General features: G+C 38.2%; 1 protein-coding gene across 1 annotated transcript; it reads left to right on the top strand.

Annotated features, from left to right (window-relative positions):
• Positions 1–8: 8 nt before the first annotated feature.
• On the top strand, positions 9–21,794 carry LOC127633753 (probable ribonuclease ZC3H12B). The gene is made up of 6 exons (XM_052113039.1): positions 9–305; positions 10,583–11,478; positions 15,710–15,849; positions 17,060–17,294; positions 18,832–18,938; positions 20,257–21,794. Exons 1-6 carry the CDS (start codon positions 114–116, stop codon positions 21,741–21,743), a joined length of 3,057 nt encoding a protein of 1,018 aa, XP_051968999.1. The 5' UTR covers positions 9–113; the 3' UTR covers positions 21,744–21,794.
• Positions 21,795–22,584: the final 790 nt, after the last annotated feature.

The raw sequence follows: 22,584 nt of genomic DNA, 5'->3' as shown, positions 1-22,584 counted from the left end.
CTTTCTTTCCCCCCCCCCCCGCCCCCCCCGCTCCACCCATGAAGCAGGACGCAGGGCAAATGCTTGCAAGTGTTCCGGAGCGCGTCGTGATCGCTTATTTATCCGTCTGATAAATGATTTTGGAGCTCACAGCGTCCGCCGGTGCAGGCCCTGCGCTCCAGCGCTACATCCCGCATATTCAACGGGTTTTCCGGGTCAGAGTGAGCTGCAGCACCACCGAGTCCAGCTGCAACAGCCTCAACGTTAGCTCCAGTATCATCGTTAACATTGAGGACGGCAAGGAAGAAGATTGCACTAGAGCTAAAGTGAGTATGTGTGAGTGAGTGTCGCATGTGAGCTGACGGATCACGGTCGACAAGCCAACACACAGTAGCTACATCGCCATGCATGCTGTTTATTTTCGTAACAGTTCGAATGTTGTTTTTTCATTCATGGCGTCAAATAAGAACTTTAGAGTCAGCGGGATGCTGTAAAATACACGCCATGGGCATGTTCATGTGAGCAGCGAGTTGATCTTTAAATCACGAGGACAAATGATGCTCACGACTCACGTTTTATAGAGGTTTACAGAGAGTGCAGTTTGACAGGCAGCGCGCGACACAGAAACACTCTCTTTCACACAAACACACACTTTAGAATCGTTTTAAAGTAGGTGTTTTTCCCACTCTGAGCAGGTGATATTTAATACTTAAACATTTCATTTACTCTTTACCAACTGAAATCACTACCCACCAGCAGCAGGTGCAATACTTGTGGCATAACACGTGCAGGATCCTCGAGCTAAAATGTTGCACGATAATTTAAGTCGCTATACAAGGTGCGAACAGATTCAAACCAGTTTGATGGTCCTATCAGAGATGCACTTGTTCGACATAACTTACAAAAGCCTTTATCTGAAGCACTAACATTCATTAGCACAGCATTGATCTGAAGTTGCTGCAGCATCCCACTTTGTTTAATCAAAAGTGTGTAAAAAGTGTCTCAGGAAATGCACAGTTTCTTTGAAACTTAGTGTGTTTGTGTCTGATTACATTGGTACTGCACCAGAAGATGCAGTCCACCACAGTTGTCTTCTTACTGAGGACCTGAGCTCGGAGCTGCACGGTGGGCCTTAAATGAGCTTCATCTAGCTATGAGCTTCAGTACTCCACTTGTTGCTATGAGACAAACCAGCATAAACCTGTGTGTGCGTGGGGGTTTATGTGGTTTACGATGATTTTTTTGTCTAGGTTACAAACTGGTCATTACAATGGTATTATCCTTTAAATGTGGTTTATGAGGACAATTCTTATGTCCCTATAATTCAAATTGCTTAAAAAGCATACAATGTTTTATTGAAAATGAAAAAATGCAAAACATTTTTGTGAGGGTTAGATTAAGGGGTTAGGTTTAGGGGATAGAATATATACTTGGTACAGTATAAAAATAATTATGTCTATGCAGATTCCTCATAATTAAAGCTACACAAACATGTTAGTGTGTGTGTGTGTGTGTGTGTGTGTGTGTGTGTGTGTGTGTGTGTGTGTGTGTGTGTGTGTGTGTGTGCTTGAGTGCATGGTGGCCTTGCTGATTGTAAGCTTGTGTTGTGGAGGAGGTGAGGAGAAGAGAAGGGAAAAAGAGAAGAAAAACAAGGCAGAAATGAAAGGGGAAGAGCAAGGGAAGAAAAGGAGAAGGAGGGAGGTTTTTAAAAGGAGGAAGGATTCTGTTGTTTGGCTTGTTTATGGTGCGTCTTTTGAGTATACTTGTGCTCTTTTGCTGCTGGATGTTTGCGTCACAGTGTGTTGTGTGATTTTTTTGAGGACATTCATTTTGAGATACGACCTGTGTTTAAAAAAACTGGAACGTTGTGGTCGTGTTCAGCTCACTAAAAGCTTTCCCCACGTGAAGGGCCTCTTGTTTGGCCATGAGATGGCCATTTTCGCTCACTATGCTGCAGTTGTCTCCCTGCAGTCAGAGAAGTGTTTAGCATGACAGAGTATGGACCCTTCCTCTGTTAGTTGACTAACTCCTTTATGTTTTATATGACGTCTTACCCCCGCAAAGGCTGATTGTATGCAACCTCTGCTCTCTCACTCTTTCTTACAGTGGAGTGGGCTCAAACCTTTCCACCCAGTGAGGGATATTTCAGCTTTCTTGCTTTTGTTTTCATGTGCATGTTGCACACAGACCTCTCCCACCCACTCAGCAGCAGTTCCCAGATCAGTTTTAAAACTGAACAAGTAATTTACTGTGTGAGTGTAAATGAACATCAGACATGTCCTAAAGTGATAGTTCACCCAAAAATTTAATTCTGTCAACATTTACTCACTCCTCATTTTGTTTCAAACCTGTATGACTTTATTTTTTCAATGTAACACAAAAGGAGATTATAAGCACAATATAGCTTTTCAGCCTTGATGTTAATTTTTAGGCAAACCCAGAAGGCTTATTCGCCATGGGTTCCATTGGGATTTTCCTTTGGTTTTTATAATGGATTTTATCAACTTATGAGTTAAATAAGCTCTGTGGTAAACATTGCTTGACGATTAGTGGACGTTTTGCTTAAGCCAACCTGTTTTTTATTTTATTTGTTTTTTTAAGTACACTACCGGTCAAATGTTTTGAAACATGTACTCATTCTTTATTATAATTTTTTTTCTTCACATTTTAGAATAATAGTAAAGTCATCAAAACTATTGAATAACAAAAATGGAACTATGGGAATTAAGTTGTGACTAAACAAAATCCAAAATAAATCAAAACTGTGTTATATTTTAGCATCTTCAGAGTTGTCACCCTTTGCCTAGAATTTGCAGACACGTACTCTTAACATGTTCTCAACCAACTTCTTGAGGTATCACTCTGGGATGCTTTTTAAACAGTATTGAAGGAGTTCCCATCTACTGCATGTTGGGTGCTTATTGGCTGCTTTTCTATATTATTTAGTCTTCAATTTAAATATTTTTTTTTTAATACAATTTTAGTTTTAAAATGAAATAAATTAATATGGTGGCACAATGATATTTTTGTCTACAAAACTAATTTAAAATGTTTAAGCATATGCCTGTAATTCAATACTGCTTCAAAATTAATGTTTGAGGTATGAATGTGTGTAGTTTATGTTATAGATATATATATAGCTTATTTTACTCATAAGTTGAAAAACTCCCATTATAAAAACCCATTCGAAAATCCAGAGGGAACCCATGGAAAATGGGTTTTTGTACTACAACATGATCAGCTCTTAGACAGTCTCATTCACCATTCATTTTCATTATATGGAATAAAAAATATATATCCTTTTTTGCTCTTTGGAAGAAAGTTAGCCATACAAGGCTTGGAATAATATGAGGGTGAGTGAATAATGACAGAATATACATTTTTGGGTGAATTATCCCTTCAGTCTAATGCAGTGTACATTTAATCAGGGTCAGATATTAAGAGGGGCTCGGGGCAAAAAAGCCACTGAAAGTGACCTAAATGCCCTCAGAATTTTTAAATGTTGGGGCAAAAAATGCTCTCATAATACATTTCTGTGATCACTTTTTTTGGTGTGTGTGTGTGTGTGTGTGTGTGTAACATCTGATATAGTTGTTAATCTTCTTATTCTAGGCCTATTTTTTTTTATATCCCTTGTAAATGTTAATGATCTGGTTAAAGTAAAGGATTTAATCTTAAAGGATGACACACAGTATTGTGTATCATAAGTATTGTGTAGAAGTAAACCACTGCCTCATAAAGGTAAAAATGCCCAGGAGAATGCAGGGAGGGCAAATATTGCCTTTTAATGGTAAAGTAAATGTTTCACTCTGCATTTAATTTAAATGTAATCCTTATTAAGTTAGTGGTGCATCTGATCTCAGAACAGTTTTTCAGTCTGCTATGGGGAGAGTAAACAGTTATTGTGCAGTGCAGCCAATCTGAGAACTGTTGTTAAAGACGTGATCTCCAGCCCGGTCCCATAGCTTGCAAGTGTAGACGATGCAGTTCAGTGCCCAGGGGAATATGCTGCTGGAGTCAGCGTCACGACTCAGAGCAGTAGCTATGTCACACTGGGGAGGAAACTCTTCAACACCGCACATCTGCAAAGGGAGAGAGCGGGGAAGATTGTGTATACTGTCATATTAAAGTGATGTTATTTCCACTTTGATGTCTCTAATGCAATCAAACACCAATAACACTCAGACTCCTGCTTGTTTATCTCTGTCTCTCTGCTCTCTCTCTCTCTCTCTCTCTCTCTCTCTCTCTCTCTCTCTCTCTCTCTCTCTCTCCATGGCATCTGTAAGGAAATCTCCAGTGCGGTGGATGTAGGTGCAGGCTTTATTAGTGGAGCAGCCATGTGTGATAGTTTATATGTGCATTCCAGATTTGCAGATAAAGCACTGTATGGTTTTAAACAGTTTAAATGTAATATGTGTGCTGTGTTTGTGTGTATGTGAGTGTGTGTTCCAGGCTTTCCCAGTGAACACTGCGTTGTGTTAGTCGTGACTGCTAAAAAGCAGTTAGCTGATGACAGGGCTGCGTTGCTAGGCAACCGGTGTCATGAGCGCAGAGGAGCCTCTCGTAGCTTGATGGTGCTATCGGTTTTCTGTCTACACACACACGCACACACACACACTCTCAACCTACACATACACATCGCTCTCACCCCACACAAAAACAAACAGACACGCGCACGCACACAAATTCACATGCTCTCATGCTTGACTAAACTCAAACTCACTTTGCAAACACTAAACATCAACCTTGATAGAAGTGAATTACTTCTCTTTAATACTAGTTGTGGGATTAAAAAAGCCTTAAAGAAGTACGTTTAATTGAAACGGGTGAATTATTTTGGGAGATGTACTGTAATCATCTTTTAAAGGGATAGTTCACCTAAAAATGAAAATTCTGTCATCATTTACTCACCCTCTTGTTGTTACGAACGTGTAAGACTTTCTTTCGTCAGTGAAACATTAGCAACGTTTACATGCACACCCTCATAATGCGATTATGTGTTCCGATTCACAAATGACTTATGAACAATTCTTTTTAGTGAATCAAAACCGACAGAGCAACCAGTGTAGTTAGACAAACAAATGACTCTAATGAATGAAAACGTTTTAGTGAATTAAAAACAGACAGTGCATCCAGTGTAGACAAAGATGACTCTTATAAACTGGTTCTTTTTTAGTGAATCAAACTATGACTATTTAAAGATACATATGTGCGACAAGATGTTTTTTGTAAAATTATTTTATAAAAAAGCATTAAAACATCACATTTCTCAGTGAATAATCAGAGTATTGGCTATATGCATGAAAACAGGATTGAAGAGGTTTGCCCAAATCATGTAAACATTTTAATCTAATTATTCCTTATACTCTGATTATTACAATAATAAGAGTAGTAGTGCACATGTAAATGTAGCCATTGTGACTGCTCCTTTTGTGTTTCTAAGGAGCTTCTAAGTATTTAAGGTTCAGAATAACATGAGGGCGAGGAAATGATGACAGAAGGTTTATATTTGGGTGAACTATTCCTTTAAGGACTGAGGAACGTTCTCATATATAGAAGCAGATATTCAAGAATTTAAATTGCACACTTAATTTTTTAGATGGACAAGTGTATGCTGGTTTGTAAATAAGCATGTGGGTGTTGCTATAATTTGGTAAACTGTTACAGTTAAATGTCCATTTGCCTTTTTCTCCACTAGCTGTTGGTACTGATGTGAAATTCAAGGGTTAAGAAAGAGATAATCAGAGTATGTCTTTGTTTTTGCTTTTAGCATAGATAATATACCACAGTATCACTTCCCTCAAACATAACCCCACCTAAAGTATGTTCCCTTTTTGTTGTATTTAAATTATTAACGTTATCGAAAAGGTTTGACCTGCTGTTCTTCAGCAGCACCTTGCTGCAAAATCAGCCAGACCAATCCAGTTGTGTGTCATCTCTGTCCTATACAGTATATAGATATATTAATAGTTATTAGTTATTAATAGTAATTAACAAACTCAATGTTTGGCATGACCACCATATGCCTTTAAAACTGCACCAATTCTCTTAGGTACACTTGCACACAGTTTTTCAGTGTTGTTGGTAGATAGGTTGTTCCAAGCATCTTGGAGAACTTGCCACAGTTCTGTGTATTTAGGCTGACTTAAATGCTTCTGTCACTTCATGTAATTCTGACTGACTCGAAGATGTTGAGAGCCGGCTCTGTGGGGCCAGACTATCTGGACCATTGTTTTACTTCTATGCTTTTATATTTGCAAAAGGAATGTTTTAAAATATAAAATTCACATTTATGTTAATACACTAAAGCTGAAGATATAAAATAACCATCTTAAGACTAATGGTTTTGTGAAACATCTAATGTGCCTAAGACTTCTGCATAGCAAAAGCATATGGGGAAAAATAAAGTGTTAAAATAGGGTCATAAAAAAAGTAAGAGTTGATCTTAGCCTCTGCAGCCCCGGCAAAAATGGAATGGGAATGAGTTTTTATTTATTATTATTGTAGTCTTTCATGTATATTAAACATGAAAAAGATTCAAAAATAATAATTTATCCTAATATATCATTATATATACAAATATTTATTACCGTATAGTCTTATAGCATTACATCATTAGAATACTTTATAACAGTGTTTCCTTCAGAATTCAGCTCTTGCCCTCCCCCCAATAATAATATAATTCTTAGAGAAAATTGGTAACTATTTTATAATGTATTATAGGATTTATATAGTTTATTAGTAACATTTTAATGTTTACATTTATTTAATAGCAACAACTTTACTGCAAAATTCATTTCTTAATGTATACTTGTGCTTAATGTCCATATGAACACTGAACAACACTGATTCAGTGAATTCTATTAGTCAAGAATTCATCAGATTGTGCACTTTGTAATATGCCCATTTTTCCCTCATAATTGTTTGGAACCCAGTCAACTTGAATATGATATCATTTTAATATAATACTGATAAATACTGAATAATAATAATAATAGTTATTTTTAGTACATTAAGCAATCACAGAAATATATTAAAATGTATTATTATAACTAATAATCACTATATTAATATTATTAGTATACATGTAATATTTCTTTTATATTTTCTTATCTTGTACACAGCATTGCTATTGGATCTGGTTAAATCCTTGAACCTTTATTTTGTAAAAAAAAAAAATTTTGTTAATCGCATTAACAATAATGTGAAATGCTCTTATCTCCTCTTCTGTTCACACAAACCTGGTGTCATAGGGTTGTTTTAGATTTGTATAATAACTTGTAGTGGCCAATAAAAGTGAATATAGAGTGCTGTAAATATAACACGCTCAGCGCACATTACCAAACTGAATCGAACAAACAAATCTGTTATTTTGTACACGAGATTACATTTGTGGTGCGACCACAGAACTGCCTCATGTGTACTCAAAACAGAGTTGCGCACGAACAGCGCATGCAGACTGTTTGATTAAATCACATCCCTTTGCGATTTAATATTCATGTAAGGTCATATCTTGATTTAGAATTTTTTTCGATAGATCATTCAGCTCTATACAGTGCAATAGAAATGGATGTTTTTGCGTTATTTTCTGGCATGCACTCTTTTTATCTCATCATATTCAATTCAGACTGCAAGCTCACTACATGGGTATCATTCTTTTGCCATGGTGCTGCAGAATCAGTAGCTGTAGTAGCAAGAAACACTGATGAATAATAGTGGGGATGCACCGAAACAAAATATGTGTGCTGATATGATTTAGGGTTATTTAGAACAACATCTACAGATATCGATCCCAATAGTTTGGTGGTTCTGCTTTTTAATGCAATCTTGTTTTAAATCACTGATAATTAATTACACAATCTCGATAGAAATTCTAAACATAACTTTATTCTCTGTCTCTATGTTGTCCATGTTTCAGAGCAACTGGTCTCAGTTATATACAAAACACTGAAAAAAAAAAGCACATTATTAACATATTAACATTAACTGAATTCTGAATAGCCTTCTGTTAGGCTTATATCACATTTCAATTTGTAATATTTCTTAATTATTTTAAAGATTTTACATGAACTAAATTCTGAATGATGAAGCTTCTCCCTTTTTAGATGAAACAGCTTCCGCTTTAGCTTTAACAAACTCATCATTCCTTGCTGTGTCAAACTTTAAGGTGAGTAATCAAAACAGCTTTGTTAAATGTTTTAACGGTAGTTCCACCTAGTAAAGTCTTAACCATGCAAAGCTGACAAATTGCAGCTCTGCTGTCATTGTCACCCAATTCAAAGTATTCCATGCAAGATACATTTTCTTTCACACACTGCACGAGTTGTAGACTTATTGTCCAGCGTGTTTTTTCTCTCCCGTTTTTCAGGAAACAACTGACCCTGATCATCGTCTGTTTTTAAACATTTAGCCTATGCCCGATAGTACAGATAATTGCTTTTATTGGCTGATACTGATGTTTGACCGATACATCGGCGCATCTCTAATTAATAGCATCATATTGGCTACATCCCCAAAGATTTAGTCAAAGAAAAGCTCAGGATGTCTTCTTTAACCTTGTTTAATATTCATGGACATTGTAATTTAGCTTCGCTATATACGCAACACATAATTTGGACATATAACTGACTGAATACTGTTTACAAGACTCTACACTGTCATTTAAAGGCTTAACTTCTGCCGCACGAGTCACGTGACACAACAGCATGCCGCCGATTTCCATGAAGCGCTCTTTTGGACGCAGTGCCGACTAAAGTGCCTCTTGTAAGAAATATCTTTTTTTTTAATTTATTTATCTCCTTTTCTCCCAATTTGGCATGCCCAATTCCCACTACTTAGTAGGTCCTCGTGGTGGCATGGTTACTCACCTCAATCCAGGTGGCGGAGGACAAGTCTCAGCTCCCTCTGCTTCTGAGACTGTCAACCCATCTTTTCACGTGGCTTGTTGTGCATTACACCGCTGAGTCTCTGTATGTGGAGGCTCATGCTACTCTCCACGATCCATGCACAACTTACCACATGCCCCATTGAGAGCGAGAACTACTAAGTTACCCCATGTGATTCTACCCTCCCTAGACCTGACTGGAGTCACACAGCAAACCCTGGATTCAAACTCACGACTTAAGGTGTGGTAGTCAGCGTCAATACTCGCTGAGGTACCCAGTCCCCCAGTAAGAAATATCTTACATTTTTTTAATTGAAACCTGTTTGGTTGTAAAGAGTAGCATCTCTAGTTTGTTTGATATGCCGCTTTAAAAAATTATTTCATTTTTCGCACGTCAGCACGCTAATAAACATGATGATCACATATGTGGACACTGGCACTGCATTTCTTTAAAAGTAGAAAAATCATGTTAATTATTTTGAATAATGTTCAACTCTAACACATCTGTGGGACATTTTGCTTCATTGTAATGTACATTTTGTTATGTTTAATTTTGTTATCTCTGTGCAATACTATTCTGAATATTTAAAATTAATAAATGCATTCCTATATACAGTATTTACTGTGCATTTTCACATTGAGAATAAATGGGTTCATCTAAAAATGCTTTCAGAGCCTTTATATGAAGTTAGGATGAAAATAAGGTGCATTTTGAACTGTTCTGAGAACAGTGCAGACAGACAGCACACTGGACCTTTTTATGAAGTGCATTTAATCCTAAACTCTGACCAAATATTCAGTTTCAGGCTGTAGAAGATGTTTGGAACACTCAACATGTTTGACAGACATGGGACAATGGTAATCGCTTTATAGATTCCAAATTTTATAATGCTACTTTTATTTTACTGGACATTACTTTGAATAAGAATTATTTATTCAGCTTTACAGAAAATCAGCTTTAATGTCTGTAACGTCTCAAAAACACGAATAACCAACACTCCTGGAAACATAATAAACAATTTGATGAAAAATCGGACTTTCTAGAGCTTACTGTTATTTAACATTTCACAACGTAGTCTCGCTGTCCACATATGTGGACATTCATTTTTAGAAAACTATTTGCTCTAGAAAAATAAATAAATGTGTGGCTTGTTTATTAGGCACTACTAGTTCAAATAAAAAAGGGAAATGGAAAATGCACACAGCAGTCACGCTCGGGTCTCATGAGGTTAAGATACAACAGTAGTATGTATAATATTAACAGAAAACTACTTAGGAACTACTTAGTCTACTGCTTAGTAAGGTACATTTAGTGCCTGTGCTGCCCTGTCCAACTATAATACTGTAATTTAGAACTCAGTATGTCAATTCAAGCTATAGATAATTTCAAGATGATTACTGATCACAAAGTATTGCATTATTTACTTTGAATTTCAGGAGCATTTCGGCTTGTAAGAGTGTGATTTTGGTGTTGTCTCCAATCAGGTTCCAGAGTGTCCTGTTCAGCCAATTACATGTGAGAAGAGCAGGGTGTCCCAGCATGCTTTGTGTCACAATCAGTGATAAGTGTGTTTGAACCCTTTTCTCCAAGATATTTTGTCTTTCTTTCACTCACATGCTCAATGACAGAACTGACATACCAGTCCTGTCTCTGAAAGTTAGATCAGTAATGATCTGACATTATTATCTATCCATCTTTTTTCTGTCTCTTTATCTCAGGAGTACATTGTGTCCCTGATTAGTCCTGTTCATAAGCACCGTGAGCGTTTGACTCTCTGGCTGCAGCGGCGTCTGCATGCCCTACATGAAGCTATTGAGTATGAGAGCTGCGCCGTGGTGCAGGTGAGGGACCATGCACTGGAGATTCAGGGAGGTCATGCGCAGGTAACGACTGCATGCGCTATGCTGCAGCGCCTCAAGATGGAGCACCGCAGCTGCCGCGACCCTCAGCCCTTGCCTGCCGCTGCTGGTCACGACTCTTCAGAGGACGAGGAGGAAGATGACGAAGAAGCTGGGGAAGAGGGGAGCAGTTCAGAGAGCGAAGGAGAGGTGTGGTCAAGAAGTCGGAGTTCCAGAGGAGGTGTTGGTGCAACAGGAAGGAGGCGAGAGCCGCTCATTGTGACCAAACCTCACCGCCAGCTGTGCCGTTCACCCTGTTTGGACCAACCTAGCTTCAGCCAGAGCAGCACCTTACAAGAGTTACGTGTAGACGACCCACGTGTCGACTTGTCACACACTGACCCCTCTCGTAGAACGGCCTCGCTTGCTCCACCCATTTCTGCATCCCAGGCACCCATTCGACAAACCAGCGAACGAGATTACCAAACCAAAATGGACTTTGCTCTGAAACTGGGCTACTCTGGAGAGCAGGTGGAGTCTGTGCTGAGTAAACTAGGGCCCAGTGCGCTAATTAATGACATATTAGCTGAGCTGGTGCGGCTGGGGAATAAAGGGGAACCAGAGAGCCAGGGAGCAGTGGGTTCTGCCAGTTTAGTGCCACGGGCAGTAGGAGCCAAAGAAGCCGTAAGCCCTGAGGCATCGCTGGAGGAGGACACACCAGACACATACGACAATCTCCGACCAATCGTTATTGATGGATCAAATGTTGCCATGAGGTAAATACTAATGAGAAGCATTTGTTCACAAGTATTCAATTTCTGTATCTTCTTAAAAAGCTTACATATACTGTATACAGTACTGTGCACATTTTTAGGCACTAGTGAAACATTTTGCATAGCGAGGATGTCTTCAAAGATAATGGCATAAATAGTTTTCATATATCAATTAACATCATTCTATGTCCAGTAAACATAAAAAAGGTAAATCAATATTTGGTATGACCACCTTTGCCTTCAAAACAGCACCAATTCTCCTAGGTGCACCTGGACACAGTTTATCTTTGTTGTTGGCAGATAGGATGTTCCAAGCTTCATGGAGAATTCGCTACAGTTCTTCTGACTATTTAGGCTGTCTCAGTTGCTTCTGTCTCTTTATGTAATCTCAGTCTGACTCGATGTTCAGTGGGGGTCTCTGTGGGGTCAGTGCCATCTGTTGCAGGGATTCCTGTTCTTCTATTTGCAAAAGGAATGTTTGGGAGTCTAAAATAGGGCTGCTTGCTAATGGCAAAAATCATAACACGATAATTTTGTTCAATATTGAGATCACGATTATTTAACATCATTACTCATTGGCTTTGGAAACCATGCATTTATTGAACTTAAAAAAACAACGTCTTTTTAAAAGTGGATTTCCTTGAACTTGAAATGTGAACTGCACTGTGTATTGGAGGAGGCTATTGTCATATGGTAATTATTTTATGTTACGTATGGTAGCCAAATAAAGGACAGCCTCCATCACCATCATTAACAGCAGGGATGCTCATAGTTCTATGGAATGAGATCTACTTTTTCATCATGTTACTGCAGCAAGATCTACCATGTAAAATAAATGCTATACATCATCACAATATCAACATTTCAGTAGTCAGTAGTGAAATATGATGATTCTCAATACCAGCTTTAATACCACAACAAATAATAACACAAACTAATACGTTAATTATGAAAGAATGGTTTCAAGTTCTTAAGTAATTATTCAAGACTAGTAAACAGTCAGTAATAAAATATCAATAGAAACAGCAATGAATATAAATAGATTATAAATAATACAACAAAAATAACAAATTCAGAAAATGGAGTGTTTTTTTTTTACAAGTTTTTAACAGCAGTATCAAGTATTCAAGTAAACATTCAGAATGAGTACTACTGGTCTTTACTGTATGATTATAATGCATTAATACTTTTTAAAGATACTAAAGTTATTCAGTCAAGAGCAGAGAGTGTTTTCTCATTTTCTTGTTCTGGTTGTTTGATTATTATAATGATACACTAGACTGCAGCAGGTCTATTAGCTTACTTTTATACTTACAAGTCCGACATTTTAAAATAAATCCGCTTTTTTGTAATCAAATACAAGCCTTTTTCGCCACTGTTTACATTCACTTTAGACATCACTCTCTGTGTTTATATGAATACCTCACAAGTATTTTGAAGTGTATTTGACCATTCAGGTGTGCATTAGCGTGAGCATTTTCAGAACACATGCAAATGTTCAGCACACACACATACGTATGCAGCCTGTCATTCAAACTGGGTGCAGCTGTTACTAGATCGCTAGCATATTATAAAATTATGAGCTTTGGATTACCTTCAACAGCAGAATAAGAATATGAACTTTCTAATAAGTGACATAGGCCTAGGCTATCACAAATATAGCTGGTTATTTTTTCAGTATTGATGTTTTAATCAGTATGCTTGTCCGGTTGGGCAAGTAAAATTCTCTTTCACTTGCCCCTTAAAAAATCAAATTGTCCCAGACAAACATTAATGTCGAGCCCTGATTAAATATTGTATTCAACATTCTCTGAATACTCCTAAAGTAAATGTACATTGTTTTAAAGGAGTTTTAGATATTATTTTGGAAAACAAGCAAAAAAAAAAGACTAATCAAACATTTCTTTTGTTTCAGTGTATAATGGGCTAAGACCATACTCTCTCACCTTTATGTTCACTTCGATCCATTTTTAACTCACTAAAAACAAATATTCTCTTCTTAATAGGGCTATGTATCGGCAAATTTCTTAATGATAAAATACACACAGTGAACGTGACATATATTATAATTCACTGCGTTATAATCTACTGTAGCTGCAGCAAATTTCCCATGGATTATTAAAAATGGCAAACCTACAGGGAATCACCAGTTGTAAAAACATAGAAACCCTGAACAGAGCAGAGTCTACAAGCAAAAAAACGAAAGTGACAATTCATAATAAAACCCGAATCAACATCGGCTTGGCTTTTCAGAGGTGGCGACAACTCTGAGATCTGAAAGGATTTAAAAGCGACTCAGAGATGGCAACAGAACAGGCAAGATTTTTTATTGACATGGTTTATGTATAGTTGTGTAATCACACACACACACACACACACACGTCTGCACCGTTTACAGAATATTTATTGTATTTCACTACACACACTTCTGTGTGTGTGTGTAGTGAAATACAATAATTATTCTGTAATCGGTGCAGAACTTTTCACTTGCTAGCACACGTGTGTATTTTTTCTTATAACGGTAATCATTTATTTAAATAAATCCTTTAGTCCTAGGCTTGCCAAAGACATGTGAGTCTTGAAATTATGTAGACCACTGGTTGGTAACAGTGACAATCTATAAATAAGACTAGCAATCATTATGTCTAATGTTAACGAACAATAACATTCAAAACATCAATGTTTCCAACAAGTCAAAACAACAGCATAAGATATGGGACTTACCTGCTCAGATAACATGTTTTTGGATATCCGTCTTTTCCTGTCTTTCATTATTTATTTGTCCATTCGCTCTGATAAGATGTCCTGTATCCTTGTGTACACCGGTGCCTCAAACCACATTCCACACGGGGGGGCAGAGCCGAAGCACAACTTGCGTCATTTCCAAAAGAATGTTCTTCCGCAAGATGCATGCAGTTTTATTTATTAACCTCTAGAGGGCCAAAAGTTACCATATTGTAGCTTTAAGGTTGAATTAATCTGAAATCGACAACACCACAATAATAAAGCACCTTGCAGCAATGTGGCAACTCATGCAAGTAATGGTGCAGCAGTCCCTGTGAAATATTGACATGAATAGAACATGAAAGAAATTATCTCCATTAGACACAAACAGCCTCAAACAAAACTTTGAATATATTACACAAGTTTATTTATATTTCTTCTGCTCCAAACTTACTTCAAACTTACTTCTCTGTCTGCTCGTATGAATGTAACATATCATAAGAAAGTGTTTCACCGCTGTTCAAATGCACTTTGGATCACATCATTTATATTTATAAATGTTTTCCATCTGAAAGGACTAAATATTAAATGAAAAAAATGACAATAAAATGCAAAGTAATCTCATCAGTAATCAAAATAAATTTTGAATGTAACTATATTCTAATTACCAATGATTTAAATTGTAACTGTAGTGGAATACAGTTACTTATATTTTGTATTTTAAATATGCATTCCTGTGATGTGTATTCCGTTACTCCCCAACACTTTCCATAGCGCACTCACTCAAATGTTTACCTCTGACACATCACCAACTGACGTATTTGTTAGGTACATTCTAAACCCATAGTCTCAACACCACAGTGGGAAAAGAAACCACAACCGTGCCAACTGGCCCTGATTGGCACGGTTTCACATTGATAACCGTTCTGACCGATGGTGGCAAAGTGGCTAAAGAGTACCTTGTTGGTAGTATTTTTCTAGTTATGCCTAGCTCAAAAATACTTAATTAGCTGAAAATAGCCTCTCTTTTTTGGTTAGTGTTATTTCTATAAAATTATCTCTAAAAATCTTTATCCTGTAATCACAAATAGCTGGAAAAGTCTTGGAAATACAATAGAAATTGTATAGGTGACAAAACTAAAACTAATATTGAAACTAAATAAATAAAAAAGAAAAACATATACTAAACAAACTGAAAACTAAAATACAAAATGTAAAAAAAGCTTTACTGCTGAAATTTCAATCAAAGCTATTGTAGCTCTGCTCTGGACTGATACTGCAAAGATGAGAGGCTTAGTCACAGTTACAGGAAAGCTTTGAACTAGGGAGACAAAACAAATCCTCTCACTATTGTTGTTTTCATCTGAAATTTTAGTTGTTGCAGTGTTTTTGTGAAATTATCTTGAAGTTCCTGTTTTAAAATGCTCTTAGTATTGTGAAATGTCCAATCATTGAGTGAACGAGTGCGTGTGCATCTGTGTAATTTGATGTTGGTAATATTATTTTGTAGCCATGGAAACAAAGAGGTGTTCTCATGTCTGGGCATCCAACTGGCTGTTGATTGGTTCCTGGAGAAAGGCCATAAAGACATCACAGTCTTCGTCCCAGCATGGAGGAAAGAACAGTCAAGACCTGACGCACCAATCAAAGGTACCACGGGAGCATGAGAGAGAAAGAATCTGCAGGAAATTTTGTTTCTGTAGCAATTTTCCTGTTCCCAAAAGTAAGAGTGTGGCGCTGCTCACAGTCCTATTGATCTGCCTACCTAGGCAGCATTTAAAGGCACCTATGCAAGGGTTGTTCCAAAAGGTAGACAGCATAATTATGCTTCTAAGGAATTATCCTGCTAAGAATTTTGGCCTTAATCTAAGGCAGCATTACATGTATCCTTCATGGAGAAGTTAATTCCATAATGCATTGCGATGAGCCAAGTAAAAATCCAAGATAGTATTGTCCATGGCCGGGTCTTAGGGGGGTCTAGGATGGGGCATTGCCCCACCCAGTAACTTCTGATGCCCCTCACTCTGCTCCGACAACAAAACGATAAACCCTCTTGCCCACCATAAAGGTAAAAATCCATCCTAGTAACGGCCCAGGTATTACCGACTATATTTTATTTTATATTGATTATATATCAATTACATTTTAGATATGATTCTAAATATAATTGTAATTTATGAAATAACAGTTAAATCTAATAACAAACGACTAATTTACCCAATATGTCTGTGCTGTGTATTTTGTTTTACATTAGAGTATTGCATAGTTAGCTTAGCAACATGCCAACACCAAACACTAAACTGTTCTTTCTATTTCGGTTAGGATGCTGCCTTAGGCCACATCCAAACTAATTCATTCTCCATTTCCTAACAACAACATTTTCCAAAGTATACAATACTAGAGAGCGTTTTCAAAAGTCTCAGTTTACGGTAGTGGAAAATGCCATTCCAGTGTGGATGAGAGACATAAATGTTGCAAAAGCAATGTGTTTTCAACTTCAGATGTATTAATGTGGTCGTGGCCTTAGAGGTAGCAGCCTATGTTGGCAGTAGATAGCAAGGCAGTTCAGTAGGTTTTGGAACCGGGCCTGTATGTGGTTAATGCTGATATAGCTAGGTGAGATTCTCTAAAAGAGTGACCACAGCCTCAAAACAACTAATCTCTCACAGATCCAGTGAACCTCTGTTTCATTGTTGGCATGTGTGTTACCATATAGAGCATGTGTGTATGAACTCCTCTGAGGAGCTGCCATGTGTCCAGTGAGATCAGCCATCTGTGGTGCAATGTGTATACAAGTTTGTGCATGTCTGTGCGTGAGGTCACAGGAAGTGATGATGTGTGATGTCACCGTTATCCTCAGATCAGGAGATCCTGCGAAAGTTAGAGAAGGAGAAAATCCTCGTATTCACTCCATCTCGCAGAGTCCAGGGCAGACGAGTGGTGTGCTACGACGACCGCTTTATCGTCAAGCTGGCCTGTGACTCCGACGGAATCATTGTGTCCAACGACAACTACAGAGACCTGCAGAATGAGAAACCAGAGTGGAAGAAATTTATCGAGGAACGACTCCTCATGTACAGCTTCGTCAATGACAAGTATGCTCGCACATAGTTACCGTGGTGACAGGGTTTCTCTCTTTCGCTCATTTGTGTCTTCTGCTGTCCACCCTCGCACCCGTGTGGTGTTCCTTTCTCATTCTTTTGCTTTCTCTCAATTGTTTCAACTCTAAACAAGTCACTGTTTCTGGTCTTTAAATAAGATTTAAGTAATTTCTTTATTGTTTAGTTTTGATTTACAGTATTGTGGAATGAGCACTCTGTAGTTTTTATCATTCAAGATTAGGGATGAGTAATAATGATTGATTAGTCATCTAACAACTGACTACAAGCATGTAGTGAGGCCAACTAGTTCTATCTATCTATCTATCTATCTATCTATCTATCTATCTATCTATCTATCTATCTATCTGTCTGTCTGTCTGTCTGTCTGTCTGTCTGTCTGTCTGTCTGTCTGTCTGTCTATCTATCCATCCATCCATCCATCCATCCATCCATCCATCCATCCTTCCATCTATCTATCTATCACCCAAATATTCTTTCATCATTCACTCACCCTCATGTTATTCCAAAACCTTAAGACTTTCTTCCATGGAACATAAAAGGAAATGTTAGGTAGAAAGTTATCCTCAATCACCACTCACTTCTATTGCATCTCTTTTTTACATACATTGTAAGTGAACGGTGACTAAGGATAACATTCTGCCTAACATCTTTGTGTTCCAAAGAAGAAAGAAAGCCATATGGGTTTGAAGCACCATGAGGGTGAATAAATTATGACAGATTTTCATTTTTGGGTGAATTATCCCTGAAAGACTGATTAGTTGACTGGTCATTCAGGCAACCCAATGAATAGTAGATTTTTGAAAACGTAGTTTTGCACAACTCTAGTTATGATTTTGCTAAATTGAAAGGTTGTTCCTGCAGCAGTTGAAAGAAATTCATATAAATGCTCTAATATTTAATTTAGTTTTAATTTCATTTTGTAGCAGGATTATTAATGGGATAGTTCACCCAAAAATGAAAATTCACTCATGATTTAATCACCCTCATGCCATCCCAGATGTGTATGACTTTCTGTCTTCAGCAGAACACAAATGAAGATTTTAGAAGAATATCTCAGATCTGTAGGTCCATACAATGCAAGTGAATGGTGATCAGACCTTTGTAGATCCAAAAATCACTTAAAGGAAACATAAAAGTAATCCAAATGATTCCAGTGGATAAATCCATATCTTTAGAAGCGATATGATAGATGTGGGTGAGAAACAGATCAAAATTTAAGTCCTTTTTTACGCTAAACCTCCACTTTAACTTTTACATCTGAATGCCACGTGGTGTGCCCGTTTAGTTTCACTTTCACGTCTGAAAATGAAAGTGGAGATTTAGAGTAAAAAAATGACTTTTTTTTATCTGTTTCGCACCCACACCTATCATATTGCTTCTGAAGATATGGATTTAACCAATGGAATAATTTGGATTACTTTGCTTACCTGCATTGTCCCTTTAACAACTGCCACTCTAATGATCTTACAGTTTTGCTTACCTGCATTTGTCTGTTTACTATGATTTGTAGATTTATGCCTCCCGATGATCCTTTAGGCAGACACGGGCCCAGTCTGGAAAATTTTCTTCGTAAACGGCCAGTGGTTCCAGAGCACAAGAAGCAGCCATGTCCATATGGTCAGTACAACAAAAGTAGGAAATTCATTTATATCTTTTTTCAGAATCATAATGCATGTTAAAAATATCCACATGTTTGACTTGATTATTGTAATATGACCTCAAATAAATCCACAGCTTTTTCACTGTCAAGCACTGGCCTTTCCTGTTGGATATTTGAAAATACAGTGGGTTCTAAAAGACTGAGACCATATTGAAAATCTGGGGTTCAAACGCTACTTAATATCAGAAAATAAACAAAGTTTTAGAATTTTTAAACAGAGAAAGGTGCAGTAAGCGATTTTAGCCATTCTGGAATTTCAAGAGCAGAGCAAATTAGCTTAGCAACGCTCCCTTCTTTCCAAAACCAGCACTCGAAAGATACCAAATGAGTTTTATTGAGACAAACACCAAGCAGAAGCAGTTATCAAAAAAACAGCAGCAAAGTAGTGGTCTCATCTGACAACTGTTATGAACAACATGGCATAAAATAGCATAAAGCCTTAATAATTTGCTGCAACTTCAATACTATGAGATCGCGGGAAATGACTGACAGGCAGAAAGCTTTAGCGACGGCAGCCCTCTGACATATTTTTGTTTGCTGTTTACAGAGTCTAGTGCTGTCACAGAGATATTGATACAGAGACAATTTTTTCACTTTTATCTTTCATAGAGTAGGAATATTTTGTGCATACCTTTCCATGAAAAATCGCTTACAGCACCTTTAAGATTCTGCACAATTTCTATAGTAGGTCACTAATCAAATTTGTGACATTGACTATGTTAAAGGGATAGTTCACCCAAAAATGTAAATTCTGTCTGTTCCAAATTCGGATGTTTCACAACACAAAAGATGTTTGGCTGACTGAGGTCATTCAGCCAAACGTCTTCTTTTGTGTTCAACAGAATAAAAAAAGTAAAACAGGGTTGGAACAACATGAGGGTAAGTATATGTAAGATAATGACAGAATATTCATTTTAACTATCCCTTTAACTCCTTGCCTTTATTGAAGCACTTAAGATTTCCTTTGAATATTCTCAGATCATGTTAGGATAACATGGATCAAATTCACACTTCATCACGCTACATCATTAAAGCAAAATGTGTACATAACAAACACTACAAAATTCTGATATTCATTATAATTCACTTAAATTGTAATGCTGAAAATAGTTTTTATGAAATAAATATATTTTAAATAAGAATAAAAACTAAATAGAAGCAGACTTTCGAACCCCACTATTAGTGTATTGTGATTTAAAAAAATATATCTAATAACATTTTTGAAAGAACTAAAGTAACATTTTATCTTAACCTCCACTATTGTTTTTAACACAGGTAAGAAGTGCACATATGGTCATAAGTGCAAGTACTACCACCCAGAGAGAGCCAATCAACCTCAACGTGCTGTTGCTGACGAGCTCCGAGCCTTTGCCAAACTGTCCGCTGTAAAGACAATGAGCGAAGGGGCACTTGCAAAATGTGGCACCTCTAGCGCTGTCACCAAGGGAGACAGTAGCTCGGAGGCAAAGCGAGTGACACCTAAGCGCCAGTCTGACCCCAGTATCCGGTCAGTCGCTTGTGAGCAGGAAGAGAGACTCTGCCCAATGCGGAAGAATGAGGCAAGTTCTGTACCGTCTTTAGTTTCAGCGCTTAGTGTTCCAACCATGCCAATGACAAAAAGTCACGCAGCGGGCGCTCTGAACACACGCTCAGCAAGCAGCCCTGTTCCAGGGTCTCTGCACTTTACCCACAGCTCCCTGGAACATGCGGGCAGCGTTCAGTACCCTCCCATCCTGGTCACCAACAGCCAGGGTGCCTCCATTGCTTACGGTGAGCCATTCCCCAAGTATGACTCTGTGGTGAGCGATCACGGCTACTATTCCATGCTCAGTGACTTTTCCACCATAAGCTTGCAAGACAGTTTTTGCAGTCTGGAGCAGCCAGAGCCCATGGGGGTGGGTGGAGGGGGAGGGTACCCTGGCAGAGCCCCAAGCATGTGCCCAGAGCCTGGCCGTAGCCACTCGTCTGACTCCTTCTCGTCTTATAGTGGAGAAATGTATCTCAACTCAATGGAGGGCAGCTTAGATGACAGCATGAAAGGGCCACCAACGCAGACACAGTCGCAACCTTCTGCGCAAACACGCCTTCATGCATTTGCTCATGGTTTTCACCATGAGGCCTTGACACGTGTGCAGAGCTACGGTATGGATGAACCCAAACCAGGACCACGCAAGCAGTCGTCCGCCCACCTTGCACCCCACTCCCAGCACCCAGTTGTTGGAGCTCGATCCAGCTGCCCAGGAGACTACCCTCCTCTCTCTCAGAATGTGTTGCCTTCTGCTACTCCTGCTCAGCACGGTCGCTCCTTAGGCATGACACGCATGGACAGTATCTCTGACTCACGGCTCTACGAGAGCAACCCGCTACGACAACGGCGACCACCTCTTTGCAGAGAGCAGCATGCTAGCTGGGACCCTTTGCCTTGCAGTAATGAATCCTACTGTTATGGAGGCTATGGTTTAACGGGAGGTCTTATACCTTGCTACGAGAGGGTGATGGTCCGCAGTATGCCGGAGAAGATGGAGCAGATCTGGAGGTCCCCTTGGGATAGCTTGCCACCATCTCTTCCAGTCACTCGTGGGCTTGCACTGGACCCCCAAGAGTGGCATCCTATTCCAGAGCACCAGTTTCAAACATACCGAAACCTCTGTAACATCTTCCCGGCGTATGTGGTCCATTCAGTTATGGAGAAGAACCCTCACATGACCGATCCCCAGCAGCTGGCTGCCGTCATCGTCACAAAATTACGCTCTTGCCACTAAGCACATCCCAGAGAGTTGCTAACACAAACACAAAATAAATAGATATCTATGTGAATGAGAAATGCTTGGTCGTCTCGTATTTTTGTTTTGGCTCTGAAGAAACGCCATCCCCATGCTAAATTATGTTTCGCTCTGGATTGGACAGGCAAACTGTCCCTTGTTTCCTGGATTCTTCTGTTGATTGTTATATCTGTCAAGGTAAAAGGAAGCCTGAATCTTGTACCTGGATCAAGGTGTATATCCTAAGTAAGATTCCTCAAAAAAGCTTTGGTAAAGTATCAAAAAACTGTTCTGCTCCTGAGATGGGCTGAAATGTCAAAAATGTTTTTGAGGTTTAAAGGGATAGTTCACCCCAAAATGAAAATTCTGTCATAATTTATTCACCCATTATGTTTTTCTAAACCCAAAATTATTTATTTCTTCCATAGAACACAAAAAGAGATGTTACATACAATGTTAGGCAGAATGTTAGCCTATTAACATACAATGAAAGTGGATGGTGACTGAGGCTCTCTTTTTGTGTTCCATGGAAAAAAGAAAGTCACATGGGTTTGGAACAACATGAGGGTGAGTAAATGTTGACATAATTAGCATTTTTGTGTGAACTATCCCTTTAAGATGGCCAGTAAAATCCTTGCTAATCATAATTGAGAAAGCAGATGCTGCTTGCCAGTTAGATGGCAGATCTTTAGAATGTGTTATTTTGCTGGTAATGATAACATTTATCCTTTTAAAATGAGTTAAATGAGAGAAATCTCTTTGGTAAACTGATCAGAAATGATCCTGCACAATATGAATAGTATTGTGTGTGTATATGTGTATTCACTTGCATTTGCGTGTA

This window comes from Xyrauchen texanus, chromosome 3 (assembly GCF_025860055.1).
Source record: "Xyrauchen texanus isolate HMW12.3.18 chromosome 3, RBS_HiC_50CHRs, whole genome shotgun sequence".
In the NCBI taxonomy this organism is placed as follows: Eukaryota; Metazoa; Chordata; class Actinopteri; order Cypriniformes; family Catostomidae; genus Xyrauchen; species Xyrauchen texanus.
Note: the sequence above shows the minus strand (reverse complement) of the source record. Positions and strands in the feature narration are given on the sequence as shown.

Excerpts from the sequence above, each read along its gene's own strand:
- LOC127633753 (XM_052113039.1), top strand. The coding sequence starts at position 114 with ATGATTTTGGAGCTCACAGCGTCCGCCGGTGCAGGCCCTGCGCTCCAG. Across the intron at positions 11,479-15,709 it reads GGATCAAATGTTGCCATGAG|CCATGGAAACAAAGAGGTGT; the intron begins GTAAATACTAAT and ends ATTATTTTGTAG. Across the intron at positions 17,295-18,831 it reads TACAGCTTCGTCAATGACAA|ATTTATGCCTCCCGATGATC; the intron begins GTATGCTCGCAC and ends TATGATTTGTAG.